Raw genomic sequence first — 27,367 nt, forward strand, 5'->3', positions numbered from 1 at the left:
CCTTCCTCTCCCCCACCTCTCCCCCTCCTCCTTCCCCTTCTCCTCCTCTTCCCCTTTGTTCTCTCCCTCCCCCTATCCTCCTTCTCTCCTTCTCACCCTCTTCCCCTTCCCCCTTTCACTTACTTAATTACAATGAATAAGTTTCAAAATGGATATGATTTCTTTGCTTGTGCTCCAATCATGAATTTCACTCTGTCTCTAATCTTCCATACACAGAACATATTTAAGTTTTACCTAAAAGCTTATCTAAAAGCGTCGTGACTTCTAAATTTGATGTTACCCTAACTTTTGCTTTAAGGAGACTGCTAGTTTCTAGGCTTAATGATGGCCCTTCAAGATGTCAGCAGGAGACTGTGAAAGTCTATAGAAATGAAAGAACTACCAGGAAAAAAAAAGTGACTCTGTTAAATTATGGCATTAAAAAGAAAGCTCCCTTGGGCATGGGAGGAAGGAAGGCCAGTTAATATGCAGAAGTCTCTGACCCACACACGACACTCCTTGTGAAGTTGAGTAGAAGCCCAGAGGAACACATTCAGCTTCAGGTGCAAAGATGCTGGGAGGGAGGTGGCTACTCTCCTCAGAAGTGACTCAGTTCTTTAAGGTGAGTTGAAGTCACAACAGTGGGAGAGGTGCCCTTACTGTGTTCATGAGGATGAATCTAACTCACAAACTCTGCAACTTTGAAAGGACCTGAGGATGTGAACATACTGTTCCGTTGACACAAATCAGCCCTGTGACCTAAAAAATTGCTCCCTTTGCTCTGGAAGGTGAAGGGGGCAAGCTCTGTGGTTTGTGCACTTTTTTCCCCCCAAAACCTTCTTTTCCATGGTCTTGGGGTAAAGTCTGTCAATGTCTGCCTTTCTTGCCTAGGTCCTTGAAGGTCTTCAATTTCTTGAGAGTTACAGGTGATGAGGGAGTTACTTGAGAAATATTAACATTAAGTATATTTCTGCTAGAGCTGGTATCTGATCAGAGAGTTGCTGGCATCCCACTGTTCTGTGGTAAGAGTCTTGTTCATTCAATGCCATGTCTACAGACAGGCGCCGGGCTCCTTCCATCATTAAACCAGATCCTTCCCAATCTAAGTGCAGTGACCACATCTGACAACTAAACATCACCAGGGAAATGAGTGGATGGGCTCTGCCAGCTATTATTATTATTATTATTATTATTATTATTATTATTATTATTATACTACATTACATATAACACTAGAACAGCCAGAAAAGCCAGTGTCATTGCATGCTCCCACACACAAAGTGTCTAGTTAATAATATTCCCAAGACACATGACTTAGTGTTGGCCTACTATTGCAGAGATCATTTCTAAATTTACATATTCTACTATGTTATAATTGCTCAGTTGATACATAGGACTAAATAATATGTAAACAACTGTATATTAACATTCTAAATAAATTGGTACATAGATGAATGGGTTGATCAATACAAGAAAGAGTTAATATATGTGCATAGTTGCTACATAGTTGATACATCATTCATAGGCAGATTATGGATAAGAGAAAACATAAATGCAGATAGACAAAAACACATGTACATAAAAGAGACACTGATATGTAGTAAACAGACAGATAGTATATAGATGATAGACATAGAGATAGACACAAATAGACAGACAGACAGACAAATAAATAGATGGACGATAGCCATCAGATAATGATGCCAGGTAGGCTGGTGAGGGAGTCCATGAGAAGAACCTCAGTTTCAGCCTACAGAGAAGTTTACCTTTAGAGTGTCTCCTTCGAAGAGCTGGAAGGTTCGAGCTCTGAGATGGATCCCCTTCCCGGCTTCTGTTTCTATTTTATAGATACACTCATGGTTATTATCATAATGGGATGGGAAATTTGGAGAGAGTAATGTTCCTTCATTTCCTTTGACGCTTGCTCCACATTCAGCTAAAATAAATGGAACATTAAAAAGAAGAGGATTCAAAAGTGGAATTATTAATTAAAATAGATTTAAAAACTCCAACAGAATGGCCACCCCACCTCTAATCATGTACCACTGCTCGCCAAGGATACCCTCAAATGCATGATTTTAGTGTTTTACACCTCAGGAGGAGGCACACGCCATCCATCTTACTTTCAGATTGTTCTTAGTTACAGTAAGCACACGGGGTTCTCACTACATCGACCCTATACACCACTAGCTCTAGCTCAAGAATAAAATCAACATGCTCCCAGCACCGTGGTGACCTCACCATACCTTCTCTATGACTCATCATTTGCCCAGGCTAATTTCTGTTTTACTCCTGTGTGGATATAAGTTTCCTCTGCTTAGGTTTCATGACTTAGTGCTGAACTTGTAAGGAGAGGTGAGCATTTGATGAGAGGGATAGAATTCTGTCCCTTTTCTTCATGGGAGAAGAACCAAATTTATTTGAAACAAAGTACCTATAATCAAAGTTAAGCTGACAGTACATGTCACCCAACTTTCTGAGAAGCCTGAGAAAACCACTGAGGTCACAATATGTTTTCTCACTCATGGGAATGAGTAATTTTAGTCAAGAATTCCCTCCATTCTAAAATGTTAAAGGGAAAATGCTCACTACTGAAAAATGGTACCACAACCACCACCACTGCCGCCATCACCATCATTATCATCATCACCATCATTATAATTTGTCACCATCATCATCGCCATCACCACCATCATCATCTTCACCACTGTCATCACCACCATCATCACCTTCATCATTGTCATTACCATCATTGTTGCCATCATCATCATCAATCCTCATCTTTGCATGGGCAGAGTGTCTGGGGGCCAAGGCTTCTGTAACATCAACTGCCCAGAGCTTGACTTGAAGCTGTTTGCTTTCCTTGTTTTAATCATGATGAAACAAGATTTCCCTGGCCTCCATATCCTTCACACTGCCAGATTTTTAAGAGAATTGTGTTTGCGTGTTTTATTTGTTTATGTTATTCTCTATTTATGAATGCTGTATCAACTATCAGTTATTTATCATATATGTATATGCATATATTTTTATTACTTCTTTCTTGTATTGATCAATCCATTTCATCTATGTTCTAATTTACTTAGAATATTAATATACATTTATTTACATATTATTTAGTCCCATTTATCAACTGAGAGATTATAACACAGTGGAATGTGTAGACTTGGAAATCATCTATGTAACAGTAGACCAACACTGTCAAGTTGTTTCTGCTTCTTTTATGTTTATGAACTTGACAGTTAGAGAATTTTTCAAACTGAAGAGTAACAGTCTTAGGTAGATTGCTATCCATCATGCTACATGACCTGTCACAGGTAGCCTACTTAAAAAATCATGCCTTCAATTTGCAAAGATGGACACAACAAACAAATACTGTAATATGCCAAAGTGCTTGAGAGGTTTCTGACCCCTGCTGCTCTGTCCCAGGGGGAATCACCACAGAAAACATGGCATCCACACTGATAAGTCAGATGCTCAGAAAACTGCCAAGTGAACTGATCCATGTGTTGAAAATTCTTTGAGCTTTGTTCAAGGAATCCACTTCATCATCCCAGCAATTAAATGTTTCCCTTTTTAAGTCTTTTAAAATTCTTTCAATAGTTCATTTAATATTTCTCTAAAGTGCTTGAATATAATATCCCTTGATATGAATCTCTTTAATCTTTATAGAGAACCTAATGAAACAGTAATGAAAAATTGGATTCTTTTTGAGAGTTTTAGAACTAAATTAATTAAAATGAAATTGGTCATGATGGGAGGGGATCAGTTGATTCTTCTATTCATTCTGTATACAGTGGCATCAATATATGAAGTCAAGTGTCTCTCTTCTCTGACAGCTGCTGCAGTGTAGGACTCCCACAAGGTTAAGCATGAAAACCTGCAGGTGCACACTGCTCAGATGTGGACTGAGGTTGACAGCCAAGCACGAGCCACATGCCATCTATGTGGACTAGCAAATATTCAATCACAGGAAGGTTATTTTACTGGAGATGAAATTTTTTTTAGAGTAGTTTATGTGGAATATAACCTTCCAAGCTGCCTGTTTGGTGCTTAAGCTGGAATCAGGCTTAAGCCATCTCAGAGACTGGCCCATCTGCATAACACTGAGACTATGAGAGGTCATACATGTCACTAAGGTTTGGGCATGAAACCACGGGGAGAAGATATATGTGGCTGCAGATACTATAATTTTGTGCAAATTATAATGGACCCTCTGAGACCACTATGAAATGGACAGAAGTAGTATTTCATTTTCATCTACATAAATGCATGCTTTGGAACAGAGCTATTGAAAACAGAAGAAAAGAGCCATAAAACAAAAGCAAAACAAGTTTATCTTTCCATACTTGAAGCAAGCTGCTCACTTGTGTCCAGAACAGAGGAATCCCTCATCAATGACATGTAAGTTTTATATTAACTAAAGATATAAAAAATTGCATACAATGGGACTGTTTAATCAGTTCTTTTTCTGCTAAACCCATTTCCCCAATTAGTGCTCTCACTGAGTAAACTATTAAGAATAGACAGAAATGAAAATTTAGCTATTAATTTTCTTTACAAATTTGGCTGTGAAGATGGCTCGGCAGTTAAGAACATTTGCTACTCTTGGAGAGGACCAGTACAAATGGTCACAATTGCAGTTAACTTCAAGCTTCAGAGAAGCTGGCATCCGCCGACCTTCAAAGACACCTGCACCACACATACACATACATATGGACACGAGTAAATCAAATAACCAAAACAAAACCTTCTTACAGTTTAAACAAATAATTAAAGAACTATGAAGGAACTAAAAACTCATTGGGTGAAAACAGTGATATTGAAAGAGAATGCCAAATGATCACTCAATTTAGTGCTAAAGGAAATGTAGAGTAACTCGAAATCTAGGCAAAATACTTTGCCTCATTATGTCTCTCTGAAGAATGTACAGCTACTGAACACTGGAGAAACATGTCTTGAGTTTTTCTAACCCTTTAAAGGACACTTTGCCCAGAAAGTATGGTTGGACATGTTTTTCATTCAAATATACATCTCAAGTTCATTCATTTGAAATATGTCTTCACTATATCCTATATAGTACCTGTTTCCTAGGGATAATCAACCCACAGTCAATCGGGTGGATTGTTAAGTTTGGGCCAGAGAAAAATCAATTGTATTTTCATAACTTTAATGAAAGAAGAGAAAGTATTTATCGATCAAAGATTCTAGAACAGAAAAGGGTTTAAAGAAGTCTGTTATATCTATCCGATGAAGAGTTAGTTCTTATGGTTCTAGAAAATGAACTACAGTTCCAAAGGGTGATAATGAATCCATGCAAATTCCTGGCTCATGGAAGGAACCACAGAAAATCTGAAAGTGAAGTGTGTGTGTGTGTGTGTGTGTGTGTGTGTGTGTGTACTCAGAAAACAGGAGAAACCAACTTGTCATGGTGGTCCAAGCCTCCCCCAATGGGATACATGAAGACAGGTACAGGGGTACAGACAGAACACTGAAGTGTTAATCTCAAAGCCTTTGTTGGTTCAGGCAAAGACATATTGGGTAAGAGCAGTCCAAGGTGAGGAGAGTCTGTCATGGCCATCATTAAGAGAAGGTTCCTCAACTGGAGTAGGGGTATCCCAAAAGCCATTGCCTCTTCATGGGATATGTTCTTTTAGCTGAGTTGCCTTGTCTGGCCTTAGTGTGAACAGATGAACCTAGCCTCTCAGAGATGACTTGATGTGCCAGGATGGGGGGGGATACAGGAGGGACCCCACCTATGAGAGAAGAAGGGGAGGGGGAAAGACTGCAGGAGGGGGTGAGTGGGAAGTGGGCAATGAGTGGGCTGTAGAGGGAATAAGTAAAATAATAACAGTGATGATGATGATGATGATGATAAAGAAGGTTCCTTTTGAGCAAAATCAGAAGTGACATAGCAGGTTTCTATGAAAAAGTATGTGAGTTTCCCAGAGTCGATGATTTCTTTCAGCACCAAGACTCCAGTAGTCAGTGGGGACCCAGGATCCTCAGTGCAGGAAAAGCAGGGTTCCCAGAGTCAGAGCTGATCATGAGTTGCATAGTTGGTGAAATCATAGGAACCAGAAGCTTAGGAATGTGGGCACCTGCAGATACCGAGGTGGTGCAAGGTCCGCCTTATGTCTGTTGGATTCAGTGTAGTTTGTGACCCTTTAACACAGGTGTCATGCAACCTGTTGTGCTGGAAAGAAATGGAGGCAGCAGCTGGCAAAGTACAAAAGGCTGAATAGAGGAGAGGACAGTGGAAGTCCTGTGTGGGCTCTCCCCAGAGCTGTGGGCGGGTAAAAGCCATTGGCATCTTCTGTTTGGCAATCCACCAGCTACGAGCTTTCCTGATGAGGCTGCATCTACGTTGTTGTAACTATAAAATAGAGCCGGCAATGCCATGTTTACTGTCTAGACCCAGCGCCAAGTACATACATCAAGGCAGGCAAAGCTCTCAGTACCCCCCAGGCAGAACAACTCAGTAAATTGTTTCTCATGTAAGACAACAGTGCAAGATCCTGTTTACCAAGAAACCCAGAGTTGTAATGATGAATTCAAGTAAAACCGTATAAGCAATGAATGTCTCCATCTCTGGAGCAACTGCTTGATTTCATTCAAGTGGGTTTTCCCCAAGAACGCAAAATCTAACTGTGTAAGTGTTTCAACATGGGGATTCCATCCCCAGGGAAGTCTGAGAAATTCTCAGAACATAAACAGAACAATGTTCAGAAACTTGAGGTCATTTTTCAACACAGGATGATAGCACAGGGAAGAGGAGAAAGAAGAGGAAGAAAAACACTTTTGATGATGACTTACTTAACTTTGTCTACAGCTGAGTGTCGATGCTCTGAGACTCATGAGGAAGCAAAAGCCAGCACTGATTTTTGGACTACAAACTAGTACTAAGTCATGCCTACAATAGAAGGGACTTGGAGCTATGGAGAAATATGGGCATACCCTGGTAACCTTCTGAGAATTTCTTGTTTAGTCTCTCGCAGGGATCCCAAGCCTGCTTCCTGTTTCATGGCCCGTCTCTCTCAGGGACCTCATGCCTGTCTCTGTTTTATGGTCAGGGACTTTGGAATGAACCTTTTATCCACTTCTGTGAACGTTGAAGCCTTTGGGAAACATGGTCAATCTTGCACATATTTTTCTTTGTCAGGATGTCTGGTCACAAGTTGCTGAGTGTTGGGGCTGAGTGTCAGCTGTCAGGCTGTGTCTCGGGAATAATATACCAGGCCTTCAGGCTTCACAGAAGTCTTGTGCTAAAGCCAAGGTAGTAGTGGTGTCTCTGCTCCCCCAGTGCCTCAGACCAGCGCAATGCCCAACAGGAGTGTGGTACCACTGCTCTGAAGTACCACACTGATGGCTGCACATCCTGTGAACCTCTTTGTAAATAGCCCAAACCGTACAACCCTGCACAGCAGAACAGCTGCCTCCTTCTCATAGATGACACTATAAAGCTAACTCTGAGCCCAAACACCAGTGATGCTTCTTTGCTGAACCACACAACTAACCCACAATGGAGGGCTGGAAGGGACAGCAAAGCCATGCCTCTGGTCTGCCACTGTTATCACAGAGAGTGTGACGTTCAACAACTGTGGAACTTATCTTTCTAGAATATGTCTTCTAGCATTTTATTTTCCCCCGTTTTCTTTCTTCCAGTTTTTTTTTTTTTTTTTTTACACACACACTCATTTTTCCTTCATGGAGATACTGACCATATACCCTGCTCTCCCTTTTCCACAGAACCTTCTAGCTAACAGCGACTCAGCCTCCAAAAGTGAGGCAGCTCCCCTCAGCCCAGGCTATTCCAGTTTCAGCCTCCGCCCTTCCTGCCCAGCCCTCTCTCTGGTTCCTGACCCCCTGCCCATGGATGAATGAAATGAAAGCATGTGGCCACCTACCCACACACCTTGGCAGAGGTGCACTCCACACTCGGCGTCCCCCACCCAGGCAGGTAAGCTTGGTTGCACCTTCTAGGCGGTATCCTTGGAAGCAGGTGAAAGCCAGGGTGTCACCCACACCGAACTGGAACCCAATTCTGCGGCTGAAGGCAGGGACTCCTGGGTCATCACAGGGCTCCAGGTCATATTCTGGAAACAAAGGAGACAGTGTGAGGGTATAGGGCCTGGGAAGCCAGCACAAATATTTGGCGTAGACTAGAAAAGAGAGAACTTTGAGGATATTTCCCTTACACCCTTACTCTCTCTCCCTTCTTCCCTTTCCCCCTCTTTTTTTTTTCCTTATGAATTTCTGTCCTTTGTCCAAGAACTCTAGCATAAATGCAAACATATATGTGTAATACGGTACAGTGGGTACAGTGGGATGAATCATTTCTGCCAATCACTTTGAGAGGATGGCATCAATTTTCCTGTATTTACAACTGCCAAAGGCAACTCTGAATTCTCCTTAAATGCACTTTTCCTGAAGGCACAGGGCCAAAGACAGAGCAGGGCCCAGCATAGTGCTAACCATCAGCTCGTCATGGCCAAGTCCCCTGGAAACAGGTCTAGATGCAACAAAGCTATTCTCGGTGTCTGAAGCTTCTTTTATTGACACACAATGGATGATATTTCGTCAACTAGAAATTTCTTTAAGACACTCCAGAAGCAAGCACTATGTCAGTTTTAAACAAAGTGGTGGCGTCTGCTATGTGGATGCTCGTGGAGAATATGTCTTCAAAAGATTGGCATCGCAGAGGATCCCCTGTGTCTGCCTCATGCTTCCAGCTGAGGGTTTGGATTCCACTGTGTGTGCAGGTTGGTTACTGTTCACCATTGGTCCTCTGTCTGTCTCTGGAGGGACTAAGATGTTACGAGTCACTTGTATAATGAGGAAGGGACAGGAGATGCTCATTCTCTACCCTCTTACTGCTGGCTCCACGTGAAACCTTCCATGTTCCCTACAGTCATGTCAGCACCAGGTCACATGCCAAGCAAATATCCCTAGAGTCTGCAGACAGGACAAGGTATAAGGAACTGCTCTGTTTCCCTTTCTGTCACCGTGATAAGACCCTGACCAAAAGCAACCGAGGGCAGGAAAAACCTTGTTTGACTCACACTTCCTGGTCACATGGAAGGAAGTCCGGGTAGGAACTCAAGTGGAAAATGAAGCAGAAACCAAGGGAGGAGTGCTGTTCACTGGCTTGCTCTCTGGCTTGCTCAGTCTGTTTTCTTACAGTTAGAGACATTTACCTAAGGATGATCCCACCATGAGAGGTTCTCTCTCCCATATCAACAAGCAATTGGGACAGGGCCACATGCCACTGTGATCTAAGCAAGTCCTCAGTTAAGCGTCCCCTTTCTCAGGTGACTTTATGCTTTGTCAAGCTGACAAAACTAGGCAGAACAGAGAGAGACACTGGAAGCTTTACTGACATTTCCCAGGAAGACCAATGTCATTTCTTCCAAGTGGGGTGTATGATCAAGTGAGAACCTGAATCTGTTCCTAAGAAAAGATCACCTCCACGTTCTTATTTCCAATATCTGATTGCCCTATCTTTAAATGCTAGATTCAGTATTGTCAGTGAACACACAGAGAAACCCAATTCACTCGTGTCTTCTTCAGTTTGTCTTTTCAAACCCATTCCTTTCTGTCACTGTATTATCAGATGACTGGAATCTTACTAAAATCTCACTGTAGAACACTGGAGACAAGCCCCTAATTCCATCAAGACCCCGGTTAGTAGCTGGGGTCCATGCTGTCACCACTACTACACTGTTCTTCATTTGGATCAAAATTCCCTAGATCTATTAAATGCTTGTGCTCATCTTGCCATTCTGAGATTGTATGTATTACTACGACCCCAGTTTACTATGTTCCAGGGGAGAATAAATGGAAAGTGTTATCTAGTGAGCTCAACCAAAGCTCACTGCAAACCTGTCGGAGATGACACAGACTCTTTCGGAGATACTAAAGTAAAAATGTTATGACCTAGCAGACATTTCCTTCCAAAGTAATTTTTTTCTTTTCATTGGAGAAATAGGTTGTATACTTTGTGAAAACAATGTCTTTCTCTCCTTTTAAACACAATTTAAAACTCTTTGCAAGAATGGTAATGGTGTCCACACGGATCCTAGAGCATTTCCTACAACTGTACCCATGTTCATCAAGATTCTTTGCTTTTGTGTACATTCTATTTTGTAGTTAATTTTTTAAAATATTAATATATTTGTTTTATTTTTATTTGTGTGTATGTGTCTCTGTGTGTACACGTGTGTAAGAATAGCTATAGAGGTCAAAGGAGGACACTGGATACCCTGTAGAGTTACAAGTGACGGAATTACTCCACATGAGTGCCAGTATCCTAACTCAGAAGCCCTGTGAGAGCAGAGACTGCTTCTAACCACTGTGCCATCTCTCCAGCCCCTTATTTGGTAGCTTATTCCATGTCCTCTCCCTGTGCCTATTAGAATAGATCTTATCCCATGGGGCATGAGGGTGTTAGTTTCTATTATCCATCTACATAGCCATGGCTTCTCATTTAAGTTGCTATGTATTGGCCATTTTATGATGAACACTTGCACTGTGCCTTCCTCATATGTTTTCTTCTATGAAGTGTGTGCATTCACTTTATATGTATGAATGTTTGATGTGTATGTATGTGCACTGTATACAGGTCTGGTGCCTATGGAAGTCAGAAGAGATGGGTGTTGAGAACTGAATCCAGGTCTGCTGTAAGAGCAAAATGTGTTCTTACTGGCAGAGCCATCTACCAAGCCCCATCATTTACAATCCTTAAACCGAGAAAAGAAATCTGTTATTCTCAATATTTTATCTTCCTTTCAAATCAAAGGTTTTCGCTTGGAATATTATCTTCCTCGTTTTTCTCCATTTGCTTTTCATGTCAGCAGGAACCTGTGTGATCCAGGGCCTGCCTTGCATGGAGTGTAGGAATTGGCTTCCACAAAGGCAGCTTACCTCCATGTGTAGGGCCATAGCTCAGGAAGATTACAGTGTAGCTGCTCTGGAATATTTATTGAGTGGTTAAAGTGAAATGAAACACTGAGTGAGTTCTTCTCCATGCCCAGTAGTAACAGTTCAACCGTGGAAAGAGACATCATCCCCTCTAGCTGTATGTGTGGCAGAGTGATATCAATAAGCAGGGTTAAAATACACATTTTGTGGGTTCTCTACATCTTTTAAAAGTCCTGTGGGAATTCAGTTGTCATTATAACAGTATCACTGAGTTTTGAGACTTGAGATACGGCGAAACCTCTCCCCACACAAAGGCATGGCGGTTTACTGGTGCTACAAGGAGCTTCTCCCAGCAAGAGTGTTCTCGGCTCCACTTCTCCACCAAGTTGACTGCCTGCTTCTTTGCCTGGCACCATAAGTTGACAGAGCACAAACGATCTCTTCAGGTATGAAGACCATGATACTGCATTTATAGCTGCAGGACCACATGCCTAAGAAATGGCATTCATCTGGAAACAGACTTCCCACAAGGGCTCCAAAGACCCCAAACCAATATTTTCTGTGCCATGACATGCATGATGTCTAAAATGGGTCCTGAAAGGAACAGTTGGGTTGAGGTTTAACTTCTGAAGCTTGTAGTTGCATTGCTTTGAATGACTGGCTTGACGTTATGTGTTGCATCTGTGTTGGGCATGATCCTCCTGGAAGGGTTAACCTGAGTACTGTAGGAGGAGGCAAGACAGCAGCCTCACTTCCCTTCTGACATTTGATGATGTGGCTCAGAAGCAATGCTAGATGCAGGAATGTAGCCCTGTGACCGTGCAGCAACCAGAACTTGGACAATGGAATTTTCTCCTCTTCCCCAGAGTCTGAGATGTTCTGTTGCAGCAGCAAAGATGGACTGAAGTAGAAATCCAAAGACCCAAGTGTGAGCTGTGTGCGGGGGAGCAATAGAACTTAAAAACAGATGGGGACAGATGAATGAGAAGTACAGAGTCCCATGGGTAATGCCTGAAGGAGGCAGCCATGGGCCTCACTGCCATCTCCTCTAGAATATTCCATTTTATTCATTAGAGATCCAGATGCAAGAACATAGAGGGGAGCAAAATTCTCATGGTGACCCTAACAGATCATCTAGGGAAATTAGAGAGGGGAGACTCAGGCACTAGCATGAGGAGACTGAAGTCTTTCATTGATAATATGGCCAATTTTATCATTACTTTGACTACAATAAAATTTCAAGAAAGCAATGCATTTGAGCCAGTCCTGGAAACCTCGTTTATGCTGAGAAAATCAACAAAGTCAAATTCAGTCAAATTAAAACAATCACAGCTCTTTGGAATTAGAAAAAAAAAAACTGTTAGGAGTTTGTTGTTGACCCTTTTGTTTTTGTTTTTGAAAGGCAATCCAAGCGAGATAACACAAACTTCATATAGCAAGTGACAGAGCCTCTGCCATGAGACAAATGGACACAGAGCTTCGGGTGGGAGATTGTCAGAGCCTTTACCCATGGGATATAGATAGATCACCAACTATTATAACAATCACTAGGTGCCCCTGATCGTTTTTTCTGGCATTTAGACTTGAGATCTTATGCACAGAGGAAATCACAGACAACTAAGTTCTTTAGAGACCATATTACAAAACTGAATTACTTCTGAACTATGATGAATGACACTGGGTCTTGGTCAGGACATCTAGTCGGTCAGCACAATGAGTGGTGGGAATTCACTCCTTGTCAATGGGTAAGTACGCAATGGAAGAAGAGTGTTCTTGGAGCCTTGTTTAAAACATCAGATTTATCTTGCTCATTTGGACAAGCATATTTATCATACGTGCAAAGATTATTTATATTGAAAGCAATAGAAATATGCAATCATGCCTATGTAAAAAGTGTCAAATGCACCAGAAAGCCTACACAGGTATCACTATATATTATAGTTAAAGAAAAAAACAGTTAGAAAAAAATAAAGTTTCTTGACTGTGTTAGGTTAAATTGTCACCATGTATAATTCTGATAAAGAAACTAAGAGTCTATCTTCCTCTAAGTATGAGTCTCCACTGGATGGGCAAGACTCAATGCAAGCTGCCCCTGCACATTGGTCCCAGGGAGTGGGGGGAGGGTGTGCTCAGAGCTGCTAGAACTGTTGAGGAGAGGTGAGCAAAGAAACCGTTTTAGGAAACAGAGTTTTATTTATCAATTTCCAAGGAAGAGAATTTACATATAGTGCCAGACAGAATTACACATCAGTTGCCAGACAGACATGCTAGCCCTCAGCCTCATGATGTACCCACATTGAGGTTGGTTGCAAGTTCCCGCCATTAGCCTCTATACCCTATGTATTAAAATTTTGCTGAGGAGGAGAGAGAGGGCATACATGGAGAGAGAGAGAGAGAGAGAGAGAGAGAGAGAGAGAGAGAGAGAAAATAAGCAAGGTCATACTATGGCCAAAGACAGAAATGACAAAGAGTCAACGTACCTGCAAATGTAATGTTAAAGCCTTCGTAGGAGATGGAGAAATCAGAGATGAACCTGAGCTGCGCAGTGAAGTTTCCAAACAAACCAGCCTTAATGGTGTGAGGCAGGACTGACCCAGTGAGCCTGGCTACTGGCTCTGAGAAACTCCCATCTTCTGTGATCAGCAAATAGTCATGGGAACTTTCAAGGTGAAAGGTGTGGAAATTCATCTGCACTCCTGAGAGATGAGGGCGGGAGAGTCGGTTTAACCGCAGCTGAAAGGAATCTCTTCTAGGCATAATTATAGACATCAGAGGTTTGGATCAAAATATCTTAAATTGTTAAATATTAAAATTATCTTGTATGATTCTAACTTTGAACTTTCAGAGAAAAAATTGATAGAGGCTGTCCTAAATTCAAGAAGAGTTAAACAAAAACAAATGTTCAAATAGTTGTTGGATCAGACACTGCTGTGGGTTTTAATGCAGCTATGGACATGGATGTTGGCACAGAGGGACTGTATAGAGGGACTGATACACTCACGGATCTAGGTGAAAATAAAGAAACTAATTAAATACCAACATGGGCATGATACTGATGCTCATGTGGACTAGAATGGATACAGATTTAGATATCACTACAGGTGTGTGCAGATGTCTATCTGTGGTGGTAGGGATGCTAGTGTGGTTATTCATATAGACAAGGTCTTAATGAAATCTATACATGCAGGTATGGTTTCATAAGTGCAGTAAGTATGTTGATATTTGTGTTCATGAATGGTCACCAGCCAGGTTCAGGGGGAGTGTTCATCCCAGAGACAAAATACTGAAAACCTATCTATTACCACTCCCCATTTTTAGAAGTATTAGTTTGGAGATATCATATGCAAACATACATTGTAGAAGGCAAACTCTCTTGAAATTATAGTTTTGTAAGGCTTATGATGTCTTCATAAAAATCAGACTCATAATCTTTGAGTTTCTCTGCTGAGGCAGTTAAACTGATCTATAAGTAGATTCCTTTAAAGATTTACATTTTTCTAATTAAAAAAAATCTTTGTTACTTATAATCTATTTATTTAATTTACTTCAGGACCACATCTTCCTTACTTCTTTGGAGATTTACTATTTTGATTTATATTTGCATCCATGAATCTCTGTGTAGATATGTGCATGTGAGTGTTTGTACCCTCAGAGGCCGGAGGCAAGTGACCTCTCTGGAAATGGAGTTCCACGTCATTGTGAGCTGACTGATGTGGGTGCTTGGAATTGAACTCAAGTCCTCTGCAAGGATATGCTTCTATGCTTTTAACTGCTGAGTTACCTCTACATGTTTTAAATATATGCTTCTGGAAGAGTGCAAAACATATTCATAAGGGTGCTCTAACATGCAGGTCATTGTAACATCTAGGTCAATAAATACCTAGTGGAGTATTTAAAGGCTCTTTAAAAATAACATTTAGTTATAGATATAAGAAAATACTCAGGGTACATTGCTAAGCCCAGCACTTATAATGTGTATTTCCTGCTCAAAATACTAATTTGCTTCTTTTTCATTTACCATCTGTTTAAGGATGGGGGAATCCACGTTGCTAAAACACCACTGGATTATGTGAAGACCTGACAATTAAGATAATGCCAACCAGAGACAGAAAAGATGCACAGATGTTTCTCCGACATATTATAGAAGTTTAAAATTCTTCTTATATTGAATCAATAGTCACATTTTACTTAATCAAAACTCATTTTCCTTATCATTACATCTAATTTCCAAGTTTATATTCACATATATACAGCCAGGTTACTGAATGGAGAACAACAAAAATGACTTCTTAACTCTCCAATGGTACAAAGATCTTTTTTTTTTTTTTTTTTTTGTCTTATCAAACTATAAAAGCTAAGGGTTTGGAAACCATGAAATTCATTCACTGCTTTATCTAGTCTATGTTACCCATCCTTACTGCTCCTTCTGGCCGGTGCTCCCCGTTGTGCACTGTTTATGCTAAGGTCTTACCCTTGCCATGAGAGACTTCGATGGTCCACGTACAGTTCAGAGAGTTTGGATAAAAGTCTGGAAATCCTGGAGAAAGGACAGTTCCACTCTTTCCGTGGATGTAGCCTCCACACAGGGCTGAAATAGCAGAAAACATGAGCAGTCCACAGTGATTGCAGGGATGGAGTACTTCCAGATGGACGATGAATTTGCATAAGCACCAACAGAGGGTAAAGTTTAAACTCAGACATTGTTTGGCTTGCAGTTGTGAGATGCCAGTTCATAAGCATGTGTCTCTATTACAGCACAGTCACGGAACCTAACTCAGTATAGAACAGAGCAGAGAATGCCAAACTGTGTCAATACACCTGGAGAACTGGGGATACGTTTAAGCTGTCATCCCCATCTCCCAGGGTGGGAGTTCTTAGCACTCCTTTAGTGTGTTCAAAATTCTTGCAGCACAATATGCCATATTCAACCTAACTTAAATATTTAAGAACTATAAAGCTTTTTATAATACTTTGAGCAGGAAAGGAGTCGTAGACAGCAGTAGAATGGGCTCTTTGAGGATGTTTGACAGACATATAAAAATCATGGCACACATGAAGTCACAGCAGCTGTGATTGCGCCCACATGATCAGGACAAGATGAGTCAGCCTAAATCCTTCTTTGTATGGGGAAGTGATCATGAAGTCCCATCCCTAGATGAAGAGCTATTGGAAAATGATGAGCTCCATGGAAAGAATGTCAATTCCCTTCTGGAATTCAGTCCCTGAGAAAACACCCATGCTCCAATAAATGACCCATAACCATGCACATATGGCAGCACTAAGTAGATTTGATGCATTTAATAAAAAGAAAGAAAGTATGTGAAGTTTGAGAGGGAAAAGTGGAAAGAAGTCAGAGAATGAATTGGACAGAAGAAAATGGAGATATGGATTTGATTAAAATACATCTATAAGCAAGAAAGGGTTTAAAAATAAAAGTATATTACATGTATATATGAAATTGTGACATAATTTTAGAAGAGAAAAATAACTTTCTTCCTCTTCGAGTTTGCTTTTCAGACTGAAAGCCACACCCAGGCACCTACACCCGTACGCACATATAAGCGGTGATACTCTATTATAGACACACACTTGTAGACAGACATGGAGCATCTGTACTTGATAGACAGTTATGAAACATATGTGCTTGAGTGTAATGCTTAATGATAAAGTTGGAGTCAGTGGAATTTACTATCCCCCAACACATTCATCGCTTCTTTATTCTGGGAGCAATTAAAATACTCTGTACTAGTTGTTATGAAACATTCAATTGGTTCCTGGCAGCTACAGTCATCCCATACTGCAGTAGTACAGAATAACTATTCCTCTACCATGATGCACCTTCCGCAGCTTTTGGACCCATTGTGTTCTGTGGGTACTTCTATGAGAGTAACCTCTTTGGTTTCAACGCTGGCAAAGATGTGGCAAAAAAATCTGATACACTATATGCGATGGCTAGTTATTCTCAACTTGATATACTCTAAAATCAAATGGGGAGAGAGTCTCAGTGGGGATCATTTAGATCAGGTTAATTCATGGATGTATCTGGGAAATTATTATTTTTTTAATTAATTGTTGATTTTATCTATTCTCATCTCAAATGGTGTCCCCCTTCCCAGTTTTTCCACTGCAACTCCCTCACTCCATGCCCCTCCCCTTTGCCCCACCCATCCACCCACTCCCACTTCACACCTCTAGCATCCCTCCCACACTGGGCTCTGCCAGCATCTGACTGAGACAGGTGCATATTCTCACAGCCAACAATGAGACTGAGCCGGTGATCCCAGTGGAGGAGTTAGGGGAAGGAATGAAGGAGCTAAAGGGGTTCCTATTACAACCCCATAGGAAGAACAACAATATCAACTAACAAGACTTCCCAGAGCTCCCAAAGACTAAACCACCAACCAAAGAGTATACAGGGAGGGACCCATGGCTACAGCCGCATATGTGGTAGAGGATGGCCTTATCTGGAATTATTCTTCATTTGGCTAATAGAGTAGAGAAAACTTCTGGGTAGTAACCATACATGGATTTAACACTCCTTGCTCTAGACTATGCATGTGACCACTTGCTTCAAGTTCCTGGCACTGGACCGTCTCTGCTGTCACCTTGAAGTATAAGCTGAAATCAACTCCTTTCTCTCATCATTAGCTTTCTGTCAAGATACTTATCATGGCCAACAGAAATAAAACCAGGACACAGTGCTAGGAAAATAAACTAGTTCAGTTCCCATGGAACACAGCACGCTCCATAAATAGAGGTGAATTTCCACATGACCTAGTCATTCAGGGTTGAGAAGGAAATCAGCACCTCAAAGAGGTCCTCCCTCTCTCCCACACTGCCTGTAGAAATTGTCCTGATAGCCAGCATTCAGAAACGACCATAGATAGATGCAAAAATAAAGACAGCATGTTATCTACACACACTGGGAGGTCATTTGGCCTGAAGAGAAGAGGGAGCTGTCACGTGCAACAGCCAGGGTGAGCCTGGGGGATGTGATGGCTGGAAGTGAGCCAGGGGCACAGAGAGACAAAGCCTGCAGTTTATCACAAGAGGAGAGTTTGAGAACTGTCACTCTGGTGTTAGAGTTCAAATACCTGCTAGCTTAGTGATCCCTATGAAACTCCCAGCCTTTGGTCTTATATTGCCCTATGATGGAAAATGGCATCTATTTTCAGATGTTCATAATTACTAAATTGTAAATGGGACTTCTTGTGATCCCATTACTACATAAAAATTTTCATAATAAATTTTATCTTTCTTTGTCTCTGTCTCTCTGTTCTCTCTCTGTTCTCTCTCTCTCTCTCTCTCTCTCTCTCTCTCTCTCTCTCTCTCTCTCTCTCTCTCTGTATGGCCATGCTGGGTGTGGTGGCACACACCTTTAATCCCAGCACTTGGGAGGCAGAGGCAAGTGGATTTCTGAGTTCGAGGCCAGCCTGGTCTACAGAGTGAGTTCTAGGACAGCCAGGGCTACACAGAGAAACCCTGTCTCGAAAAATAAAAATAAATAAATAAATAAATAAATGAAAAAAAAAAGGAAAAGAAAAATGGCCACATGAAAACCAATCCAACATAAACTTTCCAAGATCATTTCTTCAGTGTTTTAATAGGTTCTTACTAGATTTTCCCATCTCAATGTTCTATTGTCTCTACATTTCATTGTGAAAGACAGAACATCAAACATAAACTTTGAAGTCAACTTTGTCAACGAAGAATTTCTGAGTTCCTGCTGGTAGACACTGTCCCCTGCACCAAGGGAGATAACATTAAGACAAATGAGACAAAAACACTACCACCATGGAATGATGTCACATGGCAAAGTAAGGACCAGATGGGAGAAAACAGATGCCTGTGCACAGAACCAAGCAAAGGGGAAGGATAGCTGAGTCTAAGGCACTCACATGGGTTGTCAGAGCAGCTAGGAGAAAGGGTCCCAAAGAGCCTGAGCTGTGAGGCCCCGTGTGATGCCTGAATAAGAGTAGATGTGGTGAGAACATAGATAGTGAAAGGGATCCTCAACTAGTACAGGCCTGTCTGCAGAAGAGGCCTGCATGGCACAAAGGGAAGGTGAGAAACTTGGAGCCGTTTGCTGTTCTTCAAAGGGGTCCCCACACTTAATAGGCCATCGTAGAAGGCTGGCATTTTTCAGAGGCAGATAAAGAGACTTGGATCGCATAGGCTATATTGTGTTTAACCAGGTTCCAAGGCTTCCCTGTAAGGTGTAGGGGGAAATAGCAGGCAGATGACCAGATGTGATGGGCAGCTGGAGAGAGAGGGGCAGACAAATATGGACCATAGAGCCATTGTAACTCTCTTCTCACAGGAATGGCATAGCGGTAGGGAGATTGCAAACTGGAAGCCTAAGGATGACACAGGAGGGGGATTCAGATGTGTGAGTGAGCGGCTTTGGAACTCTGAAGTGTGATGCTATTGAGTACGCATGCAAAGGGCTGGAGTTGGAATGCGGTGGACATGTCAGTTTCCTGTGGGAAACACTGACCAAGAAACAGGACAGTGCATTGGTGGTTAGCCAGTACTGTGGATTTTAGCCAGTACTGTGGATATGAGCCAGTAATGTGGATGTGAGCAAACAGAAAACTGTACCTAGGCATTTACCATGTGCACAGCACTGTGGAGATTGAAGCAGAGGGTGCAGGAGAGAGTAGGGGGACCCAGAGACCTGAGGTCCTGATTGGGGAAGATGTACACAGTTAATTTTCATCTATTATGGGACAGGCATATATCAGCACAGTGAATTCTCAAGTTTTATGAAGAACTTAGCTGTAAGGAATAGTATCTTATGTAACACTGAGATGCTGTATATCCAATGTTTCTGGAACCAAGTATTCTAAAGCCTGCCCATTCTCTTTAGCTCATTAAAAAGGAGTTCACATCCAGCTAGACTGAATAATCACAAAATCCGCAGTTCATTATGGGCGAACTTATGCTTGTATGCAGATGTGTATGTGTGTGGAAGCCAGAGGTCGTGATTCCGCACCTGTGCTTAGGGAATGGAGATGGAGCTCCTCACTGGACCTAGATAGAGTGCAGTGATTCCCTGGGCCACTGGGTCAGTAAGCACCAGAGGTCTTCAGGCCTCTGCCTCCTGCTGCTGTTCAGTGGCTTCACATCCTACTGTGAAGGTCAAGAGTGCTCATCAGCCACAGTGTATTTCCATTGGGGGAGAAATTAGCAGGTGATGTGGATGTCTCTGCTAACCTTGATCCCCTGATGGATACACAGGGCTTTCTGAGCCTCCCATTATCAATGGTCTAAATAATAAAAAAAAAAAAAAAATACCTTCACGGAGCCCACAAGCTTAAGGAAGGGAATTTATATGCAGAGAATGGAATGAGATTCTCAGCTAATTCTAAAGAGAATAGGGAATAAGATAAAACCTAGACTTTCCCTGCAGGATCCCTACAGCATTTGACTATTCATAGTTGGCCATGTCTCTGTTCCCTCGGCAGTGCCACCAATTTAGCCACATAGAATTTGAATTGCATGAACCTATTTCTTCATGCAATGTAGAGTCTTTTTTGGGGTAGTTATAAAAGCTACAGTCAAAAAAAAAAAAAAAACTTACTTCTAATTTCCTCAAGGCTGCTACTCTGTGAGATTGACGTTTGTATTTCTAATATCTACCCACCATCCAGGACACAGACAGGTTTTATCAAAAAGCCCCTTGGAAAGATGACTAAAATATGAAGAAAATAAAAAAGGATATGAGGGTGGGATAAGATGGGCAGGTTGACAGATTTCCCGCCAATGATCAGTTGGTATTGACCTCTGCTTAGGTCTCAGTCTCCCCGGCAAACCATTGACCGAGGGCTTAAACCCTGTCTTACTAATACGCTTCATGCTCCCAGGCATACACAATACATACTCAAAGAAGTCTTTGACTTCCTCTAAATTATAATCTAGTAGTAAAAGCCAAAATCAAATTAAAAATACAGGTAACAAAGTGAGAATTATTCAGCAAGTAAATAATATCAAGTAGCCTTCACATCTCAAAGGCAGCCCAGATGTTTAGTCTACAAAGTGCTGTTGAGATGGCAAAAAGAAGGCAAGCTGATGTCCCTAACAAAGGTGAATACCCCATAAGAGAGAGCAGGTTGGTAGGATGTAGAGGTCACTCTTCCTGTATTGCTCAGTGGTATGTGGTCTGACGTCATTATTTTGGCCTCTTTTTACCAGCATGATGGTAATGCACATCTTCCTGCAAAACTCACAGACTCCCCCCATGGATGTTGTTGTTATTGTTTTTCACATTATCACCTCCTTTCTCTACCCAAGTCAGCTCCAAGATCATGATAAGTGTTGTCTAATATTACACTAAAGACTGTAGACTCAGTTTTCATTTCTTGGATTCAAGACATGGTACTTAGCCCTGACTAACATGTTCAGGACTAAGTATCTACCTTCACTGAGGATGGTAGGAGTTGACATATGGGACTATACTTCAGGCCAGAGTCCTTTTCCATGAGGCAAGGTTACAAGAGAGGGAAGAATGGGGTGTTATAAATTATGCTCTCTCTATGTTAGCTACCCTGTAGGTAGTAGCCAAGGGAGCTGAAGACCCTCAAATCCACACAGCTTCTTCCTTGAGTTATTTCCCTCTGCCTATGCCATGGGCATGCTTTGTTGTCTTCGCTCTGTCCTATACCCCCAATGTCATGCCTTATATATGCGGTACTTCTGCCAATGCCCAGTTCAGCTTTCCTGTGCATGTGATGCTACAGAAAGACTCTGGGGCCTTAGATATCCTAGACATGTGCTCTACCAACAAGCTACAGAGCTTGCGATGCTCTTCAGGATTTAGCTGGGAGGTTTTGGTCTTTTGATCTGACTGAACTCTGCGATCTTATACTAGTGTCTTCTTTGAAAAAAAAATTCTACATGAAACACAAATCCTTGTGCTTCATTTTTTCTTCCTTTTCTCCTTTTCAGCAATTTGTAGATGTGTGATGTGATGTGATGTGTGTGTGTGTGTGTGTGTGTGTGTGTATGATACTAAGTAATCAGAGCTGTATTCCAGTTTTTCTCCCTTGCAGGATGACTTGTGACCTTTCTATGGTTAACAGCAACCACTGGCTCTGTCTCCTAATTTACTTATTTATTTATACTGGACTCATATTCCCCAAAGAAATATTGGACAGATGTCCTGCAGTTTAAGGAAATGTTAAGTTAGGACGGCCCACATTTAGAAGGCAAGAACTTCTAAGACACAATCCACAACTGTTCCCACTATCAAAGATGAAGAACTTTGGCTGTGGGATGCTAAGGTATTTTCCCTGTGTTCTGACCAGGCCCAGAGACTAGTGTTAAGCATCTTGAACTGTGTTTCATACCTCCACTCTCACCAACTAGCATTCACCCTGATCCCCACATTCTCCTATTCTCTTTTACTTCATTTGCCTTGAATCAATTTATTTCTCCAGAATCAAGTCTCTTCAGGAAGATAGACTTTGAAAGATGCCTCCCAGGCCTCTCAAGACTGCACATTGTAAGTTGTATTTATTTGTTTTTTTCATTCCTTACTCCTAGTCATTTTTCTTTCTTCACTTGCTTCTATGTGTGAATTTAAAGCTATGTAGAATGTTATGCTGATATCAACTGTTAGGAGGCAATGAACATAATTGTTTTGCAATTAAAGGTTTGCAGAAGGAATAAACAGTTTGCAAAAAATATTTAATAACAACATTTCTAAAATGATCGGTGAATTTGTCCTTTACCAAATAGAAGGGAGATACTGCCTCCAGTACTTAATTTATTCCTTTAAAATTATGGTGTGCTAACAATGGCATTATAAAGGAACAAATGCAGTTCTTAGAGAAGAGAAAGAAAAGGTTTATCTTTTTTTGTAGGTGAGATAAAATATTATAATTAATTCTAATTTATGTTCTCTTGCTGAGAACTATGAATTTTTAGAGGTTTACATTTCCCACTGATGTATGGTTTATTGCAATAAAAAAAAAAGTGAGATTTAAGAGATTGTGTGAGATTAGAAAGGGCAAGGAGATTCTCAGAGCTCAGTGTAAATAGCCATGACTAAATAAAACGCTCATGCTGAACTCTAAACTCTAAACTCTCTTGAAATGTGAAGATTTATTAATAACCTTTTATTGTAGACTTTTTAGTCCTGGATAGGTGCTACAATGTGGCATAACAAATCACATTAGGGATCCCCTTGGATGGATCAGATTTCAAATTAGCATAAATCTGACTTGGAAGACAAAAGACAAAATGTCTAAGTTTAATGCACTTTCATTTTCTCAAGAAAATAACATTTATAACTGTCCTCTCATAACATCTCGCCTAACTACTGATCGCAAGGCCATTCTAGTAGAGCTGAGCCCCACTCCATTTCTTTCTCTTTTTTTATTAGATATTTTCTTCATTTACATTTCAAATGCTATCCCCAAAGCCCCCTATACCCCCCAACCCTGCTCCCCAACCCACCCACTCCTGCTTCCTGGCTCTGGCATTCCCCTGTACTAGGGCATATGATCTTCGCAATACCAAGGGCGTCTCTTCCCATTAATGGCCAACTAGGCCATCTTCTGCTACATATGCAACTAGAGTCACAGCTCTGGGGGTACTGGTTAGTTCATATTGTTGTTCCTCCTATAGGGTTGCATACCCCTTTAGATCCTTGGGTACTTTCTCTAGCTCCTTCATTAGGGGCCCTTTGTTCCATCAAATAGATGACTGTGGTTATCCACTTCCATATTTGCCAGGTATTGGCATAGCCTCACAAGAGAGAGCTATGTCAGGGTCCTGTTAGCAAAATCTTTCTGGCATATGCAATAGTGTCTGGGTTTGGTGGTTGTCATTTCCTGTCTATACATTTGTTTTATACAGAACAGGTGGCACTGGTGACTGCTGAGAAGAATCTACCTCTGAATGTCAACTTCAAATGAGTCAAGCAAAGCCTTTTACCTGGAAGCATCATTTCATTATCCAGCCATGCACCTTGACCATGTGGTGACAATGTGGTGAATGTTTACTGGTGAGCAAGGACACATCAGTCACCACCCAGTCCCAAATTTCACTGTTCAATTCCTCATAGCCACAATGGAAAAGTTTGCAACTCGAGCAACATGACCCAGTACCCTGGAGGCCGAGGCAGGGTGATTGCAGGATGGGTTGGGATGGACTGCACAATGAGATCCATCTCGAACAAAACAAGTAACAATATAAACATGGTGACCGTAGGAGTAGATGACAATACAATTACATCATATAGCATCACAGAACAGTGTCTCAGCTACTTTTTGCCAATAGGGAACAATGTGTGATTTTCCTGAAGAAGATCATCATGCCCAGTTGTCCATCCTTTGTGCCCTTCTACTAGGTAGTCCCAGAGATATGTAAGTAGCCCTCCCCAATTCTTTCCAGAGTCCAGAATTCCCACTGATTCTGTGTTTGCCTGCAAAGGCCTTCATCTACCCTGACGATTCCACTTCTTATCTGTATGCACCATGCACTGGTTAAGCCAGTACTCTGGTACCAAAGTCAAGGATTACTAGTCCTTGATAGTACTGAAAACATACCTTCCCAAGAGGCTGCTATTTGCATCTGTTTTTTAAAGAGAACCCAAGTGTTTATTACTCATATAACATTATAAAAGGGGTACCTACAGTATGGGAAAAGGAAAGGAAGTTGAGATTGCATGTGTGTATAACTCACATTTAAGTATTTATTTTCCATATATACCTATATGCTTTTCTAATAATGTTACAACATTATTAGAAAAGAGATCCAAGTCATATTCATGGGTAAAGAGATCCAAGTCCTCACAAATAAAGCATAGTGTAAAACTGAGAGAAACAGTGATGGACTGTAATCTATAATCTATTTCCAGGAGTGGATAAGAACAGAAGGAAAGATAAATGATGACACATAGATAACCTGAAAGACTCTCTGGGGGCCCACAGGCCCAGCAGGGGTATTCTGGGAAAGGTCAGAGGTCAGTGGGGCAATGTATGAGGAAATGCTGTATGTGGACCTGAGTCAGAAGAGAATGAGACTTGACCATCTGAAGTGTTTAAATAGAGCACAAAGCGTTTCAGGCCTTCTATAAATAAGCCCTTATAAAAACATGTGTAAGTGGACTCTCTTAGTCTCTATGTTTGTCAGTACTGTTTCACGGCAGACCACAATTTTTCAATGTTAATAAAGGCTTATGCCAGTTAATAGTACAATACTGATGAACAACTTTCAAGTGTGCTGTGCTTTAAGAGTACAGTTTCTAAAGGGAACATATTCTCTAGTCACATTGGATCATGTCAGGTGCGGTACATAGTAGCCCACATGTTCACATGTCCTCTTGTCTCTACATATGTTTGTTGTACACTAGCTTAGCTCTGCCTGCCTAGGCTTCACCTACCGTCACAGCTGGGCAAGGCGTGGTTCCACTGATGGTTCTTCTCACAGATGAGGGGCTCGTCATCACTGAGTGTGTACCCGGGGTCACAGCTGAAGGTCACTGTAGACCGGATACCAAAGTTACTGCCGTGGCGATGACCATTTACAGGGATGCCCGGGTCCAGACAGGAATCAGATTCAAGAGTCACACCTGCATGTGCAGAGAGGACACAAGACTGCAAGGCTTTTCTGGATAATTGAAAAAAAAAGTGCTATAACATAAACTATAATATATTCCTAGATATGCACAGAGCCAGGGAATCATCTAAGCGAACTCTTCATTACTGAATTGATCGCTTAATACCCAATAGTCATTCACCCGAAAAGCAATGTCTCCAAATTCTTGACCTTGTTTTTCAAATGAAAGACAGTCATGTGTTCCTCTCCAGGTCTTAGAGAAATGGTACAACCTTGAACAATTCATCAAAGTCTTTGAATTTTACCTTTATTCCCCAGAAAATCAATGGACTGTTAATGGAACAGCGAGCGAGGTCTTATTCTTTCTCCTCTCTCCTTGATTTTATTGTTTGCATTCCAGTTAGGGTATGGAAGCGTCACTGCCACGCTCCTATACCCGGACACACACAGGCAAGCACACATATGAAATGCAGTTTACAGCTGCATGAGGGTGGGTTTCCGAAAACTATATTGTATAGTTTTAACGGTAGAATATAAGTCTCGAATCTACAGTTTTCAAATCTCCATGCCACCTGCCACTTGCCCCTGCCACTAGATAAGCTGGTATATCAAAAGGAAGTAGGTCACTTCATCATGAGGCTTTTTCTGTCTTTTGTAGAATAATCTCTTCAAGATCATGAGAATCAGAGAAGGGAATGTCATTGCAATGTGTGTGTACTTCGAGAAGTGATCACTCCCTTACAGGTTTCTCCTCTGGCAGTAAGCTCAGACATGGACTATGTTTTCAGACTTTCATGGCCCCGACATTGACCTCCTGGACCCTGGGTGTGATCGATTGGACTTTAGTAGAGGGAGGGGACTAGTTGAGATAGGTTTTCCTTTATGTGATTCAACAAGTGGTTCACAGAACTCAGAGTAACTGTTTAAACAATAATAATGTGTCCCTAGTAGCACAGAAGACTGTGACCCAAAAGGGGGTAGAAGTGGCAGGCCACAGAGAGGCTAGCTGGGGTAGGACAGCATGTGAGTACTGGGCCTTTCCCAAGGTTCAGCAGTATCCTGATATCCAGGTGGATATTTCCTGGGAGTCATGACCATTCTGGTTATCCTGTGAGTGCTTCATCAACCTAGGGATCACCTTGGCTGCTCACAGTGGGAGTTCTCTTATAGCCAACACCATTCTGGTTATACACCCTAGACATTTCCTCAGGATTCTTCTGTTATCCACAGCAGTTTTCTAGCATCAGGACCATTCTGCCTATCCCTGTGGCCTCTTGATTGTTGTATCAATTCCTTCCAGCCAACAGACACACAAGTGGAGAAGGAGGTTAGTCACCCCTTCAGTGATTCCTTTGGCCATGCCTGTAGACTCTACCTTTTGGAGAAGCTCCTCAGGCCTCCATATTCTCTGATGGGATATGCCTGCCATGCTCTGATTTCTTCCAGGCTCACCCCCTATGCTTGTCATGTCACAGGATGGATGGAGTGTTTTCATTCTGAGAGAGCTCTTGGAGTTAACAACTGAGCAAATAAATAAACCCAGGGCAGACTGGGAAATCTGTGAACTTAGAGGTTTGAAGAATGTAGAATTCATACGAGCATCCTCAGATCAAACCCAGTATGGATTTTCAGTCACATTCTCAAAAGTTGGAGGTGGAGGGACAGTGATAGGACAAAAAGCAAATTGAAAAGAATTGCTTTATTTTTACCAATACTTATGTGCCTTACATGGTCATTCTAAGTCTTTAAAAACAAAGGGCCAAGGTTTCCATAGTTACAAAGCACAGCCACACCCACTGCTCTGTGGCAGGTTATGTGAGCAGGACCACCAATGGTGAACACCAGGCTGCAGAAGTCTTACCCTTGTCTTTATTCCTTTCCCCTCCCCTCCCCTCCCCTCCCC

The 27,367-nt window shown here is 41.6% G+C and overlaps 1 protein-coding gene across 2 annotated transcripts in view; it reads right to left on the reverse strand.

Annotated features, from left to right (window-relative positions):
• Nucleotides 1-27,367, reverse strand: part of Csmd1 (CUB and Sushi multiple domains 1) — a 1,532,231-nt gene that overhangs the window by 273,127 nt on the left and 1,231,737 nt on the right. For both annotated transcript variants that reach the window (XM_021218735.2, XM_029532138.1), the window contains 5 exons: nt 25,289-25,477; nt 15,371-15,487; nt 13,380-13,595; nt 7,887-8,075; nt 1,746-1,915 (listed from right to left, as the gene is read on the reverse strand). In XM_021218735.2, the coding sequence (XP_021074394.1) occupies nt 1,746-1,915; nt 7,887-8,075; nt 13,380-13,595; nt 15,371-15,487; nt 25,289-25,477 (881 nt within the window). The remainder of the gene's footprint in view (nt 1-1,745; nt 1,916-7,886; nt 8,076-13,379; nt 13,596-15,370; nt 15,488-25,288; nt 25,478-27,367) is intronic.

This window comes from Mus pahari, chromosome 19, assembly GCF_900095145.1.
Source record: "Mus pahari chromosome 19, PAHARI_EIJ_v1.1, whole genome shotgun sequence".
NCBI lineage: Eukaryota > Metazoa > Chordata > Mammalia > Rodentia > Muridae > Mus > Mus pahari.